The sequence below is a fragment of the Malus domestica genome, chromosome 17, assembly GCF_042453785.1.
Source record: "Malus domestica chromosome 17, GDT2T_hap1".
Lineage (NCBI taxonomy): Eukaryota > Viridiplantae > Streptophyta > Magnoliopsida > Rosales > Rosaceae > Malus > Malus domestica.
Genome location: NC_091677.1, coordinates 11,935,717 through 11,952,003, shown reverse-complemented (window position 1 = coordinate 11,952,003; position 16,287 = coordinate 11,935,717). Strand labels below are relative to the sequence as shown.

General features: G+C 40.4%; 1 protein-coding gene and 1 long non-coding RNA gene across 2 annotated transcripts; both read right to left on the bottom strand.

The window, feature by feature from the left end:
* Positions 1-1,765: 1,765 nt before the first annotated feature.
* Positions 1,766-3,065, bottom strand: LOC139193283 (uncharacterized). The gene is made up of 5 exons (XR_011577677.1): positions 2,832-3,065; positions 2,651-2,748; positions 2,470-2,567; positions 2,289-2,386; positions 1,766-2,113 (listed from the first exon to the last, which is right to left on the bottom strand). It is a non-coding gene; the product is annotated as an uncharacterized lncRNA (long non-coding RNA).
* A 6,198-nt stretch (positions 3,066-9,263) lies between these two features.
* TT12 (protein TRANSPARENT TESTA 12-like) lies at positions 9,264-11,846 on the bottom strand. Its single transcript, NM_001293912.1, is given in 7 exon segments — positions 9,264-9,362; positions 9,448-9,534; positions 9,625-9,743; positions 9,837-10,132; positions 10,308-10,394; positions 10,640-11,184; positions 11,535-11,846. Coding segments are annotated over 7 exon segments (1,545 nt in total).
* Between the last annotated feature and the right edge of the window lie 4,441 nt (positions 11,847-16,287).

Here is a 16,287-nt window from a genome sequence, read left to right as displayed (position 1 = left end):
ATTCCTCATTCCCCTCCAGAGCCTCTTACTCCTATGATCAGCCCTTGGCCCTTCGCCCAGTGGGGACTTGATTTGATCGGCCCAATGCCGGCAGGGAAGGGCAAAGTCTGTTACGCAGTCGTTGCAGTGGACTACTTCACAAAGTGGGCCGAAGTAGAACCCTTGGCAACCATTACTGAGGCAAAGATAGAAGACTTCGTGTGGAAGAACATCCTTTGTAGATTCGGCATTCCCAATGCGATAGTCACTGACAATGGGCGACAGTTCGACAACAAGAAGTTCAGGTTGTTCTGCTCTAAGTTCAACATCAACTTATGCTTTGCCTCTCCAGCTCATCCCCAGTCTAATGGACAAGTTGAGGCCATCAACAAAATAATCAAGCGCACTTTGAAAACCAGCTTGGACAAAGCTAAAGGCTGTTGGCCAGAATTTGTACCCCAAGTTCTTTGGTCATATCGCACTTCATATCGGACTTCAACAGGAGAAACTCCATTCTCACTTGCCTTTGGCACAGAGGCGGTTGTCCCTGTTGAGCTCGAGCAAGCAACATTCCGAGTCCAGAACTACATTCAAAGTGAAAATGACAAACAACTCACCCTCAACTTGGATTTAGTCGAGGAACACAGAAACCAAGCTCACTTGAGGAATGTCGCCTACAAGCAGCGCATCTCCAACTATTATGACTCTAGGGTCAAGCCTCGTTCTTTCAAAATAGGAGACTGGGTCTTAAAGAAAAGATTACTCTGCGACAGAGTCCCGAGTGAAGGCACACTTAGTCCAAACTGGGATGGACCGTATGAAGTCATTGGCATCAGTCGCCCTGGCTCTTACACACTTAGAAGCTCCGATGGCAAGACCCTTGGCCATCCATGGAACGCTGATCACTTGAAGTACTACTACAAATAGACTCACGATGTACAAGTGTTGAGCTATAGCCGTTTGGCATCCTATGTAATGAAGGCCATTTGGCAATGAATTCAATAAAGAGGTAATTTAGCCAACTCAGCCCTCACTCTTTTACATTCATAGCAAGCGATGCCGGAACCCTTCTCAATCAGAAAGCAATCCGTCTTCCACAGTCACTACAAAACAAGCAAATGAAGACCGTGTCAAGCGCCAAAAAAAAAAAAAAAAAAAAAAAAAAAAAAAAACAACTTCATCCAAAAAGCTTCACCCGAAAAGCTTCACCTCCAAAGCTTCACCTAAAAAGCTTCACCCGAAAAGCTTCACCTAAAAAGCTTCACCCACAAAGCTTCACCTAAAAAGCTTCACCCGAAAAGCTTCACTTAAAAAAGCTTCACCTACAAAGCTTCACCTAAAAAATCTTCACCTAGAAAGCTCCCTCTACATACTTTCACCATCAAAGCTTCACCCACAAAGCTTCACCCACAAAGCTTCACCTAAAAAGCTTCACCCAAAAAGCTTCACCATCAAAGCTTCACCCAAAAAGCTTCACCTAAAAAGCTTCACCTAAAAAGCTTCACCCACAAAGCTTCACCTAAAAAGCTTCACCCAACAAGCTTCACCCGAAAAGCTTCACCTCCAAAGCTTCACCCACAAAGCTTCAACACCAAAGCTTCACCTACAAAGCTTCAACACAAAACCTTGCTCCAAATAAACAAATTTTGTTCACAAAACCCAAGATGCCCTTGAACTTGTACAAAAACACTTGGGTAAACATAAACATTTTTTGTTTTACACCCACAAGGGCCCAAAATTTTCCTTCTTACTTATTCACTTATATATGTTCTCAAACATATTATAATAGATCCAACAACAAGCCAAAGTCCCAAATTTCATAATGGACAAAAGTACAAGCAATTCATCAATAATGAAGGTGCTACAAAAATTGGAATCTGCCCCAAAATAGAAATCCAACCCAGGAGACTTTTTCTCTCTCTCCCTCTTCCGCCTCCTTTCATCTATCAAATTTCTGCAACCTCTGCTCTTCTCCAATGGAGCTGAATTTTGGACACCCTATAGTTCTTGAGCATATGAACAACTTTCAAGAAGGAACCATTTCTGTTTGAGCGACGGAAATTAAAGTGTTGAAGCTCCAAACATGATAGTCGGCTTCTTGCAGATTTCGAAGCTGTTGTGATGTTTCGAAGATCTGGAAATATTTAACCGTTAGTTCATCCTGAATTTTTGATATGTTATGAAAGAGTCGATGAGGAACAACTTCAATGAAGAAAGCATACCGATCTGAACAAGAGAAAATGGAGTTTCGAAGCTCACAACAAATCTGACGGGTTGACAGACAAATAATAACCAGTCATTCATCATACCTGAATTTCTTGAGTTATACAGCTCCGAGGGATCTCAAATTTGGATATGTTGTAGTTCACAAGCTGAGGAACAACTTCAATGAAGAAAGCATACCGATCTGAACAAGAGAAAATGGAGTTTCGAAGCTCACAACAAATCTGACGGGTTGACAGAAAAATAATAACCAGTCATTCATCATACCTGAGTTTCTTGAGTTATACAGCTCCGAGGGATCTCAAATTTGGATATGTTGTAGTTCACAAGCTGAGGAACAACTTCAATGAAGAAAGCATACCGATCTGAACAAGAGAAAATGGAGTTTCGAAGCTCACAACAAATCTGACGGGTTGACAGAAAAATAATAACCAGTCATTCATCATACCTGAGTTTCTTGAGTTATACAGCTCCGAGGGATCTCAAATTTGGATATGTTGTAGTTCACAAGCTGAGGAACAACTTCAATGAAGAAAGCATGCTGATCTGAGCAAGAGAAAATAGAGTTTCAAAGCTCACAACAAATCTGACGGGTTGACAGACAAATGATAAACAGTCACTCATCATACCTGGATTTCTGGAGTTGTACTGCTCCGATGGCTCTCCAATTTGGATATGTTGTAGTTAAGGAATTAACGAACAACTTTCATGAAGACAACTTTGTGATTCGACCTACAGATGATGGTGTTATGTTGAAAAACAATTCCGGTTGTTAGGGGAAATGAAAAACAATTCCACCAAAGAAACATCATTATGATGTTTCATCATTATGGTGTTTTCATCATTATGATGCTTTCATCATTGTGATGCTTCCATCATTGTGATGCTTCCATTATGATGTTAATGCACCAACGGTTACACCTTCTGCAATTCCACTTATTCGGGCCTAGCAACCTTCATCAACAAAATCTATGAAGAAAAAGTCCGGGGCTACCACTTAGAAAACAAAAGAATGAAGTTTTGGTACTTACGACATGGACTATTAGCAAGACACCTCATTCGTCAACTCCCTCGATTAGAGACTTGGGGGACTCCCACCATATGCTACTACGCCTTGGTACTCAAAAGTTCGTGACTACTCAGTGACTTGGATTTTTCAAGTCTCCAACCGAGAAGTTTTCCTCACTCGGGAAATTAAGGGAACACTACCTCAAACTACATGCTTCACTCACAAAGCTTCAACAATACAGGTTTCAACAAAAGCAAAAATTCAAAGAACTTTATGAAGAAGGCTTTGGTGTATTTAACACAATATGTTGAAATGAAGCAAAGCTTATTTATTAATATTTTTGATAAGCCACAAATATGTACATATACATGAGTCAAAATAAACAAACAAAAGGGAGCCTTCACAAAGGTTGCTTAGGGGAAGTCTCAGCAGTCGGTAGAGCCCCAGAAAGAGAAAGCACCGGAGGGTGGTTATCCGGAGCCTCAGTACTTGACAAAACCCCAGAAGGAGGAGGCATTGGAGGTTCATCATTTGAAGCTTCATTACCAGGTACAGCCTCAGAGGACGAAGGCAATAAATGCCTTTGGAACAAACCCACAAACCGCTGATGATCAAGTAAAACCTTACCATCAGATTCCTTCATCTGGTCAAGCTTCCTCTTCATGTTTGTAGCATAGTCATGGGCGAGCCGGTGCAACTGCTTATTCTCATGCTTGAGCCCTCTAATCTCCTGTTTGAGACTCATCACTTCAGCAGCCAATGATTCAACTTGGCGGGTTCTAGCAAATAGGCGTTGGGCCATATTAGACACAGAACCTGCACACTGAACACTAAGAGCCAGAGAGTCCTTAACAGCCAACTCATCAGACCGTTTGGAAAGTAGTCTGTTATCTTTGGGAGTGAGAAGGTTCCTGGCCACCACTGCAGCGGTCATATCATTCTTCATCACAGAATCCCCAACGGTAAGAGGACCAGTAGGGGATATGAAGGATGGGCGCCATATGTTGTCTGGAGAAGGCATGGCTGTCTCTTCTCCAAGGTTCAAGTCAAAACGACGGTCGGAGGGTCCAGACATTTTCAAATGTGTTGAAGAAGGAAGAGGTCAGACAAATCAAGATCTTAGAAGTGCAAGAAATGAGCTTCTACTGGTAGAGATTCAAGTGTGCTGTGGAACTTAATGCCAGCCTCTATAAAAATCTGCACTCGACGGAGCTTCAGAAATCGAAGAGGCGTTTGCTTTCTCAAAAGCTGGATTGCTCAGAGACCACGAGGGCCGATCTCAGAAATCGAAGAGGCGTTTGCTTTCTCAAAAGCTGGACTGCTCAGAGACCACGAGGGCCGATCTCAGAAATCGAAGAGGCGTTTGCTTTCTCAAAAGCTGGACTGCTCAGAGACCACGAGGGCCGATCTCAGAAATCGAAGAGGTGTTTGCTTTCTCAAAAGCTGGGCTGCTCAGAGACCACGAGGGCCGATCTCAGAAATCGAAGAAGCACCTGCTTTTTCAGCCTCGTCAGCACCTGTCACATGCACAATCAGCTTTGCGGAAATTACGGGCACTCTGTCGAAGATTTCTGGTGAAGTAGAAAGCACGTGAATCTTACTGATCAATCACCGCTCTCCATATGCATCATCAACTCCTCGGGTACCACATATAACTTTGTCAAAGATTTCTGACAAAGTTTAGGAACGAGAATTTCGAAGTTCCAGCTACCCTACTATTACCCATAAGGGTAAAGGAACAGCACCACTGCTTGACAACTGGAAAGTCCCTATGTGTGTCGACCTCCGTGTTTTGTGGCAAGACAGGTTGGCAAGAACGACCAACCTTTACTCACATTCGAGAAAAGACTCCCAACATAATTACTTTCTCAAAAACCGGAGTAGCACCGCTTTCCGAATCTCGAGAGTCAGATCCTCGACGGGATTGCTTGTTCGAAAACCGAAGAGGCACAACTCTCAGAACTTCGAGAGCCAGATTTCCTTAGATAAAGCTTGTCTGTAATCTCCACACGTAATATCAGCTTTCCAGATACCACATACCACTTTTTCAAAGTGCTCTGACAAAATTAAAACACGTGAAGCTGGCAGCTCCCACTACATTGCTGTGACCAAGAAGGGTAAAGGAATAGCATTACTACTTGTTATTGGGAAATCCCTATATACATTGACCTCCCTCCTCAACGGACAGGCAAACCTGCAAAAATGCTCAACCCTTTCTCACATTCGAAAAGGCACCCTCAACATAACCTCTCGAAATACTCAGCTTTATTTCCCCCCGATAATACCTCAGCAAATAAGCCACACCAAGAACAAGAGTATCTCATATCATCATGGTCGAAAGCAAGAGTATCCCATATCATGCTTTCTCCCTGTCTTTGTCTTTGTCCTTGTCCACACCTGCAGGACAAGGAGAAAGAGAGCAGTCAGTCGGAACCTGAAATCAAACCTCCAATTTGGAACTGACTGCCTGGAGCCTTTGCCTGGTTGCTTACTTAGCATTGCTCTCGAGTACTCATCCTCAACTGCTGTCAAGGTCACGAATTCCACCGGCAAATACCTCATGACAGTTGATCAGATATTGGCTCTTTACACTGAAGCTGCCAAGCGTGGATGAGTCACTATGAAGGAATGTTCTGAAGGACCATTTAAATGCAAAGGTTGCACACCACTTCTGCCATGCAAAAGATTGAAGCAGAAGGTTCAACGGTGAGCTGAAACAGATCACTACAGCACGACACCTTTCCATACCACATTCATTATTCCGTCAACAGCAAAAGTATCCCATATCATCAAGGTCGAACGTACTCTAGATTTGATGGACTCGTTTTGACCCTCAAATTTTTGAGTCGGCCTTATACTCTGAAGGGCACCAGAAAACCCTCCAGCACAGTTCAAGAATAAGCCTGTGGAAAGTTACTTCTTCAAAAGCAAAAGTATCTCATATCATCTCTTATCCATTTGCTTCTCCTTATCCTGGCAGTTGAATGAGAGACAAGGAGAATGAGAACAATCAACCGGAAGCTGACGTCAAACCTCTGATCCTGGGTTGCTTACTTGGAAGTTTGACTGCTTACCTTGTCTGTCACCTCTTTCGGCAGATCTCCTAGCTCGGCGACTTGGGGGACTCCTACTATAGGGTTTGTATCACACTTGACTAAGCCCGAAACTACAACTAAGCTTCAAGTGAAATTGATACATTACCTTGTGCGTCAACATCAGCTAAGTACACCATTCCCGGATGGAGGAAAGGTATTTCCAGAGAAGGGCAGATGAAGATCAGACCACACTTCGGTACTTAGAAGTTTTGTGATTACTCAAGGGATTGGATCTTGCAAGTCCCCAACCGAGGAGTTTCCCTCACTCGGGAACTTAGGGGAGCACTGTTTGTACCATACTTGACCAATCCCGAAACTACCAAGCACCGGCCAACGCTATACTGTCAAGGACCCAGAAGAGTTCCCCTCCGACCAGGAGGCCAATCACTACTCGACACGTGTCAAGATTAGAAGCCAATCAGAGCGCAGCACGTGTCAACATCAAGAACCAATCATAACATGACACATGTCAATGTGACAAAGCTACAAGTTTTTCTATAAATAGGGGTCATTCCCCCACAATATTGCCTAATGCCATTTTGTGTTAAATCATTCACAAGAACTCACTAAATTGAGAGCTTGATCCTTTGTACTTGTGTAAGCCCTTCACTACTAATAAGAACTCCTCTACTCCGTGGACGTAGCCAATCTGGGTGAACCACGTACATCCTGTGTTTGCTTCTCTGTCTCTATTCATTTACGTACTTATCCTCACTAGTGACTGAAGCAACCAAGCAACCAAGCGAAGGTCACAAAACCTGACACTTTCTGTTGTACCAAAGTCTTCGCTGATTTTGTGCATCAACAGATTCTATCGGCATCCTTCGGGTCGTTCCTCTCACTTCTCTCCCTTCACCAATTACCTTGACATGTGTTTGTCGAACGAAATACCTAGGTATTGTATGCAATTTATGGTTCTACTGTCTGATAGAACATGAATTATTAGGTGGCATAATGTCAAGTATCGTATGTCAAAAACAGTGGTCCATTTACACATAATTAAAGATATGCCTTTGTTGGAGGGTAGAAATAGCCCTATCCCTAAAAATTTACTCTCTGATCTGGATAGTGAACCCTCTGTTTTTCTTTGTTTTTTCTTCTGGTTTAACCCTGATCTTTGCTCTTATACGACGATGCTATCAGCATATGTGAATGCATCTGAAATGGAGGGTGCTGAGAAATTCTTCATAAGAATAATACAAGATGCATTTAAACCCAATGCCGTCACTTATGGGACGTTAATCAAAGGGTATTCTAAGACAAATAATATCGAGAAGATGATGGAGAAATATGAGGAAATGCTGGCATCTGGTATTAATGTTGTGCCTTGGTCCGTTCATTAGTGCGGAAACGAGATTCAGAGTACAACCTCACCAAAATCACACTCAGTTGAACAGAATAAAATACAAGAAATAAAGACACCGAGAAATTTACGAGGTTCGGCAAAAACCTGCCTACGTCCTCGGAGAGATATTGCTCTTCACTATGAGAATAACAGTACAAGTACACATGAGTTAAATCAACATAACCCAATCCCAAATCCCTTACACACCCACTCATAGAATTTTCCCAAGAGCCTCACTCTACCCCAAGAGTTCTTTCAGTAGAATACTTTTCACTCTAGCTCTCTTGATTTTCTCTCACCCGTGCCCATGCTTTCCCATGGGAGAGCCAAATGCTCTCCCCCTTTGGATGCTCTCTGATGCCTTCTCAGGAGAGAGCCGAATGCTCTCTCTCTCTCCCTAACTCGGCAAGCCTTCTCAATATAAGGCCAAGCCATCATAGCCATCATCATTGTGTCTTGCATCATCATTAAAGCAAAAAACAAACATCATCATTAAAGTAAAAGCAAGCGTCATCATTATATCTTTACTCATGATGATGTCCACCAAACTTTTGCTTTTACTTTGTCTGCAACTTTCATGCAACCCACACCATGTGATATTTCCACCGAAAACAAACACAGGTCACTTCATTATTGTTAACACATGACTCATAATTACTCACAAATGTATAAGCCAAACACAACAATTAAACCAAATCAAACAATCTTGACAACAATCATGGATGCGAATGGAAAGAACAGAGATTTCGGCAGTGCTGTTGTTTGGTACCAGGAAATGGAATCCTGTAGGCTTCCGCCTGATCAGAAAGCAAAAAATATCCTTTTGTCTCTGGTAAAAACAGCAGAGGAACAGAAGGTGGCTAGTCAGCTTGTAGGAAATTTGGATTAGAGTATCAATGAACAAGGAGCTAGTAAGTCTTTGGTGCCCATTGATGAGAATGATAGTGACGATGAGTATGATGAAGAGGATGATGAAAATTATGATGATGAATTAGAGTGTTCTTCACAAGTCACTTCATCAAATGATGAGCGAAAACGTGAACTGATTTATTTACACTCTGATAACGAGAAAAACCTCGAGGACTTACTTGCAGTTGCAGATTTGTAAAGTTACGATATTCTATTTTGTGGTATAGTGGCTTGACGGTTAAGCCAAGAATATAAGTTAAGAGTTACTTTGTGGGAGCGGAATTACTTCACACCAGCTTAAGTGAGTATATTTTGCTGCTTGTGAACTATATTGGATCAGTATTCCGGCCACCCTTGATCGTCTTGCTCATTGAGATGAGATGGACGGAGAACAAAATGGAACCGTTTGATGTTGCAGCAGCCTAGTTAATGTGCATTTTTTGGAATTCGCACTTGTGTATAACCCACAAGCACAATTTTGTGATTCAAGTGTTGCAGCTTCTACACTAAAATGTCTGGTAGAAATTTTTACTGCTCATTCTGTGAAACAATGACTTTTTTTCATTCAATCTGATGAGCTTTGTGCAGGGGAAGAAACAAAACAAACATCTAGGCTAATTCTCGTCGACCATGCGATATCAAAACAAGGGATTTCCTACATGAAGCGCAGGTGAAATGAAGTTCGGAAACCTTCATGGTCGCCTCATATATCGGTCACCAAGTCTAATCTTTCTGCACTTGCAGATCTCTTCAATCGTTCTGCACTTGCAGATCTCTTCAATCGTTCAGCCGTTTTTTCAACCTACAAAAGCATGGCCATTGGTGAGAACTTAGTCAAATGCACTTCGTATTTGCAATTTAAGATTAGATTTCGAAATTTAAATTACCTCAGCAGTCCAGTTTGTTCTTGCAGTGAGAACAATTAGAGTTACTGTTTGTAGAAAAACTCCAATGATCAAACCCCACCAAATACCCTGAAAAATACCAAAAATTCATCATTTGGCATCACTCACAAAGCAAATCAATCACTTTTGCTAGCAAGAGTGAGGAGATATTCAACTTACTGCTACTCCCATGCTGGTTTTGAAGCCCAGAACACATCCGATTGGAAGACCGATAATGTAGTAACATGTCAGGTTAACATACGCCACAACAGCTTGCCATCCACTTCCGATCGCCACCCCTGAAATTCCACACAAGCTAAATTATAAACGACGGCTAAATACTTTGCTTATAGGTTGTTCATCTACTGCATCTATATATCATGTATGAATACCTGAGAGTATAGGTTGAATGCCATTCAAGAAAACAGAGATGGCCAGCAGTGGGGTTAAATTCGATACCGCCGTGACAACCTCGTCGTCGCTCGTAAAAAGCTTGCTTAGTGCGACTCGGAATATCAATATAATCGCGGTGAAGATTATGCTAATCAGTATGCTCGTCCCGTTCACTACAAACACCGAAAACTTGGCCACCTTCCCGTTGCCGGCACCGAGCTCGTTACTGACTCGAACACTGGCTGCCGCGGCTAGCCCTAACATAAATTGCATGTCCCAGTTCAAGTAGTTCATGCTGGAATTGCATCACATAAAAAAATGTAAAATTAGATTAAAATGTCTGTTAAAAAACCTGATCAAAATTGACCAATAAAAGATGAAATAGATAAAAAAAAAAAAAATTATGGTGCTTCGGACTCTCGGAGCATAAAATATAATTCTGAAATAAATTGCTTTAGCAAAAGGCTTACCAAATAGAAATGGAGTCCAGTGCGATGGTAGGATTGGCGAGAAGCCCTGATATCAGCACCAGCCCTTGGCTGTACCAAATCTCCAAACTACATCAATGCATGACAAAACCCAACGGTTATTTGTAAGTAAAAATAAGTTTTATAAGTGGGACGTAAAGTAAAAAAAAGGGGAAAAGAGTAATACGTACAAATAAAACCGGTAACAAATTTTTAATCAAAAGAAGAATTTGGGGATGCTAAAAAGACAATGAATCGTCGTTCTCTGTTCTATTGTGACTAAAACTTTGCAACCGGTTGTATCTGCGCGTATTTCCTAAAAATCTTACACTTACCAGAGCATGATAGCGGATGCAACAGTCAACTTAAAGTAAGGCCAAATGCCCCAAAAGGCCTTCCCAGAGAAGCCAGTCCAAGTCTCCTTACACTTGGGGCTGACAACAATGTAAATCCCATATACGATGACAAGAAGCCACCATGAGAAACTCAGAGTGAGAGCCGCCCCCGTCAGCCCATAATCCGCCACATAAACCACCACCCAACTGAGCAGAATGTGGACGAGGAAAACCCCGAACGACATAAAAGCCAGAGGGTTGACAATGTTTTGTGCTTGGAGAAACCTCTGCTGAGGGCAGTTTATGGCAAATGCATAGAGCTGTGGGACTATTCCTCTGGCAAATACTTGTCCCTGCTCGGCTATTTCCTCTGTTTGGCCAATGGCTATGAGGATTGGACCTGACCACCAGTACAAAAATGTTAGGAGGACTGCTGCTCCCAAGTGCAGGACGATTGCTCGTTGGCATATGATTCCCATTGCTGGATACTGTCTGGCTCCATATGCTTGCCCACACACTGTTTGCACAGCACTTGCCATTCCCAACTTTGATTCCAAAACAAGAATTAAGAACACAAAAGCGTTAGTCCAACCATACAAGAAAAATATGGAGAGAAAATTGGGCTACATGGCCTTTTTAGCGTAACAAGTTTGGCACTCTCGGTTTAGATTTAGATACTCCAAACTGAACATTTTGTGTTTTTTTTTCATGCATAATGTGAGCGCTAGATGCTAACTTAAGTCTGAAGTAGCGAAAAAAAACACTAAATGAAAACTGCTATTTGCACTTTATAATAGACATTGAATGAATTTGGCACGACTGCAGAATGATTATGTTGAGTGCTAATGACCGTTGTCGTTAATTATCAGAGTACATTAGTAGTCTGGGTACGTACCATAATACCATAAGCAAGACCCTGAATTCCCACACTGGCAATAGAGGCACCAGCAAGCTCCAAGGCACTCAAATGCCCACAAAACATGAGGGTGGTAAAGCTGAGCATGTAGTTGAATATGGAGACGATGATAGATGAGCCGGATAAAGTCCATAAGAGCCTTGACTCCCATGCCACCAGCCTAAGCCACCACCGAACTGCAACGGGCTTGTGCTCCAGGAACTCTTCAACGGCAGTGGACGAAAGGTCAGGAATCCGGGAATGTGAGTCGAGTCCGTTAAGTAGCGGTTGGTACTCTTCTGCCGTCCCCATGGTTATCTCAGCGGCTGAGCCACCAAAATTTGATGGTTGTGAAACTGTGTGAGATAGTGTGTATGTGTTTTACGTGGAAGGAGTGTGCATGATGTATTTATACGCTGTTACATTGTGTGGAAAAAATAAGAAGGGAAAGAGGAGAAACTATGTTCTAACTACCATTCAAAATATTAGGTGTACAAGAGAAGTTTAGCTGCAACTACCTAAGTCTACATATATATATTCTTGGAATTGACATAAAGTCAAATATCGACATTCAAAGGCAGTGTTCAATTATATATATATTAGCCTTCGTGCACACACTTACACGTGCAGAAAACATTTTTTGAATTACAGCGTGTTACGATCTATTTACATATTTTAAATGTATTTATATGCGTGAATTGCTTTCATAATTATTATTTTTTATGAAAAAAAAAGTCAAATATTTGAACTAAATGAATAATAGTAGACCATGCTAGAAGAAACCCCTCATAAACCAATCAAAGCAGCTGAATCCATATTAATAAAAGCAGTCTTTCAATTTCCATCTACATTCTATTGAATTTAAATTGAGATTAGAAAAAAATAATATTTAATAAACAACTGATTGAATCACATTATTACTAACTCATTGTGAGGGTAAGTCCACTTCCTCCCCTTAGTGTAGATAACATTGTTTATTAAAAAAAATGATCATTTGACAACTAATTGAATCACATTATTATGCGCGTGCGAGGATTTATTTTATTTTATTTTTATAACTAGTACTATACGCCTCTTAAGTGTTTGAAAATAGAGAAATAATATTTAATAAACAACCGCGTGCAAAATACATTTTTTGAATCACAGCGAGCTACGCGCGACTTATATATTTTAAATGTATTCATATGCGTGAATTGCTTCAATATTTTTTATTTCATTTTTTATCACCGGCGCTACGCACATCTTAAGATGTTTTGAACACAACCTTCATGATTTTTCTTATTTTTTATTATATTTTCCCTTCCCTTTCACGTAAGCACCATCAACTTTCACTCATTCTTTCATTTTTTTTATTCGTTTATCTCATCCCACTTATATTTATATTATATTTTATGATGACAAAATTACAAAATTACGCCTGCATTATTTTGGGCTGCGTTTGAATTTTTTTTTGTTTTGGGGGCATTTTTGTCCAAATTGTTTTGGTGATGTTGTGACCCCAAATGGGGTCTACTGGCTTTATATATAAAGATAAACTAAAATTGTTAGTGACTGGTCAGATACTTGGTATCGAAAATAACTTACAAGACACGAGTTCATTATCACGTGACGTTATGTGCTAATGAAATAAAGATATATGAACAAACACTTTCACATGTTTTTATTTTATTAGCACAAGAAGATATTGTGATGACAAACTCATGCCATATAAATTGCACCTGCGCCATATGAGTCATTCTCTACCATTGTCATTGGGTTTTCCTTCAAAGGACCCGTGTCATTAGGTTAGTAAGGCACATTTCAGTTGATGACGCCTCTTGTTATTTTTCAAAGTTATCCTTTAAATCTTAAAGTGGTGCCAATTTCCTATGATTTTGTTTTTAAAATTTAACATATTTCTTTCTACGATTGTATCGATGATTTGAATTGAGGCAGATTCTCTGCCCTTTCACTTCATGTGCCCTTTCGTGCTCTCCTGTTTTGTGTGGTTATGATTAAGCTACGTCAATATTTTATATTTTTTTATAGATAATAAGACAAAAATGAATAGTAATATAAAATGTTTACGTAGCTTAACCGTGACCACACAAAACAGGAAGATACGGTAGGACATGGAAAGTGGGAGGTCAGGGAATCTACCTCCTATTTGAATACCATAAGAATCTGATAATTCAATCTGATTCGATCGGAATCCAATCTATTTACTGAATATGTCTATTCAATTTGAATCGACAGTCCAACTTCTAGAACATGTCTACGAAGTTATTTTGATATTATATACGAAATAACCATGCTTGGATGCGAACAGACATAACTACACCTTAGAAAATGTGTGAGAATTTGAACTCTCCAGGCGGAGTCGAGCTAGCGGTATAACCTAGGTAGAGAGCGCTAGTCATACTATTTGGCCCAGCTAACTGGTTGCCCATGTCAGAAGCTCTAATCATCAGATTGTCTGCCCTTCTGTTACCGTGCCCTTCTCATCCTTTTTTATTTGTGCGGTCACGGTTAAGCCACATCAACATTTTATATTTATATTGCTTTTTGTCCTATTATCTTTATTAAAAAATCAATATAAAATATTAACGTAGCTTAACCGTGACCTCACAAATAAAAAGGAATGGGAAGGACATGGTAACAGGGGGCAGACAATCTGCCTCCATAATCATGAGGTTCTACTTCATCTTACCACTCGCTCAATATGCCATGTGCAATAAGTTTTATTATACATTAACATCCAATAGTTAGAGAATATTAAGTTTAAAAGAATATATTTATCTGAAAGGTGTAGGGTAAGAGAGAATCTAAGGGTGTGTTTGTTTCCCTTCACTAATCCTCATTGGATTGGACTGGACTAATAATTAGTCCAGTCTCATGTTTGTTACTTCACGTGACTAAATTTAGTGGGAGTAAGCCGGACTCGCCTCGACTAAGGACCATGCTAGTCGATCTTAGCCAGAGACGTCGCGAATCATGGGACTAGCTAATCCTTTCGATCGTTCTCTGCTCGCGTCCTCTACTCTCCTCTCTGCTCGCGTTCTCTACCTCTCATCGTCCCCAACCCTAAATAATGAACAAAGACCTCGATTCGAATTTCAATCGGAGAACTCACGAGCTCCGTCGTCCCATTCACCTCCTCCCAGACCAAGCTCATCGGTCGCGCCCTCCGATTGGGCTCCTTCCTCCTAGACCTCAATTTTTGACGGAAAGGACTTCGGGCTCCGTCCTCCTTGACCTCTTCCACCAACCATGCCCAGATGCAACACCTAACCATGCCAGATGCAACGCCTAAATCTCAAAACAATAACAACAATCCTAATAACAGCGTCCTGTGCACAATTTCAGCGGAGGCCTCTGTACAACCGGCAATCCGACGAAGCATCTGAAAATTCTGACGAATCATCTACATAATCAAACGAAGTCTCTGCAAATGGAAAAAATAAAAAAAAACAATTTGGATTTTTTCTGGGTTTGATTTGAATTCTTCATTGTAATTGATATTGGATAAATTGGGTACAATATTTGGATTATGGGTTGAAGTACATATTCACAATTTCCTAAATTGTTGATAGGAAATGAAATGAAAAGAAGAAGAAAAGTTTTGGGCTAGTGCAAAGAAGACAGGGATGAAAAGAAAAGAAGGGTAGAGAGACGGGAGAGAGTGAGCCAAATAAAAAAGCATAGAATAATAATAATAAAATACCAACAAGATAAATTAAAAATTGACAAAAAAATAATATTTGAATTCCAATAATAATTTAGTCCATGATTTAGTTTGGTACTGCACCAAACACTTCACTGTTTTTATCCTGCTTAGTCCAAGCCAAGTCAGTCTAGCTTAGTCTCTAAAGCTAGTCCAGTTCGAAATAGTCTGGTACAACAGACGCACCCTAAGTATTTCACCTGAAACTGGAAGGAGTAGGGTGAATATATTTATACATTGTTACATTATGTAGGAAAAATAAGAAGGTAAAGAGGAGAAACTGTCTTTTAACTTTCTGTCCTCCCTTCTCCTTAGCTGTGATACTACATTCCCATCCCACCATGTACTCGGATACGCGGGCTCCGATCAGAAAATGGATTCCAAATCTACTACCCTCCTTCACTTCCCATCCCCCAACCGGCATACCTATGCAGGATCCCAATTGAGGTCAAGTGTTGGGTATTTTACATACCCTTAGTCTCACCATCTACCGTATGATACTTTGTTTGTATATATTTGTAGGAGTTCGTGAAGTGGATTTGGATTTGGTGTCTACCTTCTCGATTTGGAGTTTGGCTTCATCCGAGGATGTGATGGTGGTGACGATGTGATTTTTGCTGTGGAGATTAGAATTTTTTACTTTTTGTTTTCTATTGCCTTCGGCCTAAGCTTATATGGGGCCTAAGCTTATATGGGTCTTCCGTTATATCTTGAGTTGTTGCTCTCATTTTACTTGGATCTTTTACTTTTTATGTAGTTGTTTACCAAGTCCTTTTTGGGCTTTGTACTAGTTTTTGTCTTAATGAAAATTAACTTTCTGATTAAAAAAAAAAACGAAAACTAATAAAAATGGTTTGAAAACTTTGAGTTTTAACTATAAGGACAGAATAAAAGGTAAAGTAAATAGTATCATGATTGACTTTTTAATGTAAAAATGTGTTTTGTTAAAGTAAATAGTAAATGAAGTTTTTCATTAAAGTTTTCTTAAAAAAAAAAAAAAAAAAAGAAAAAAAGAAAAGAAAAGGGGTATAGTTACCTACCATTCAAAAT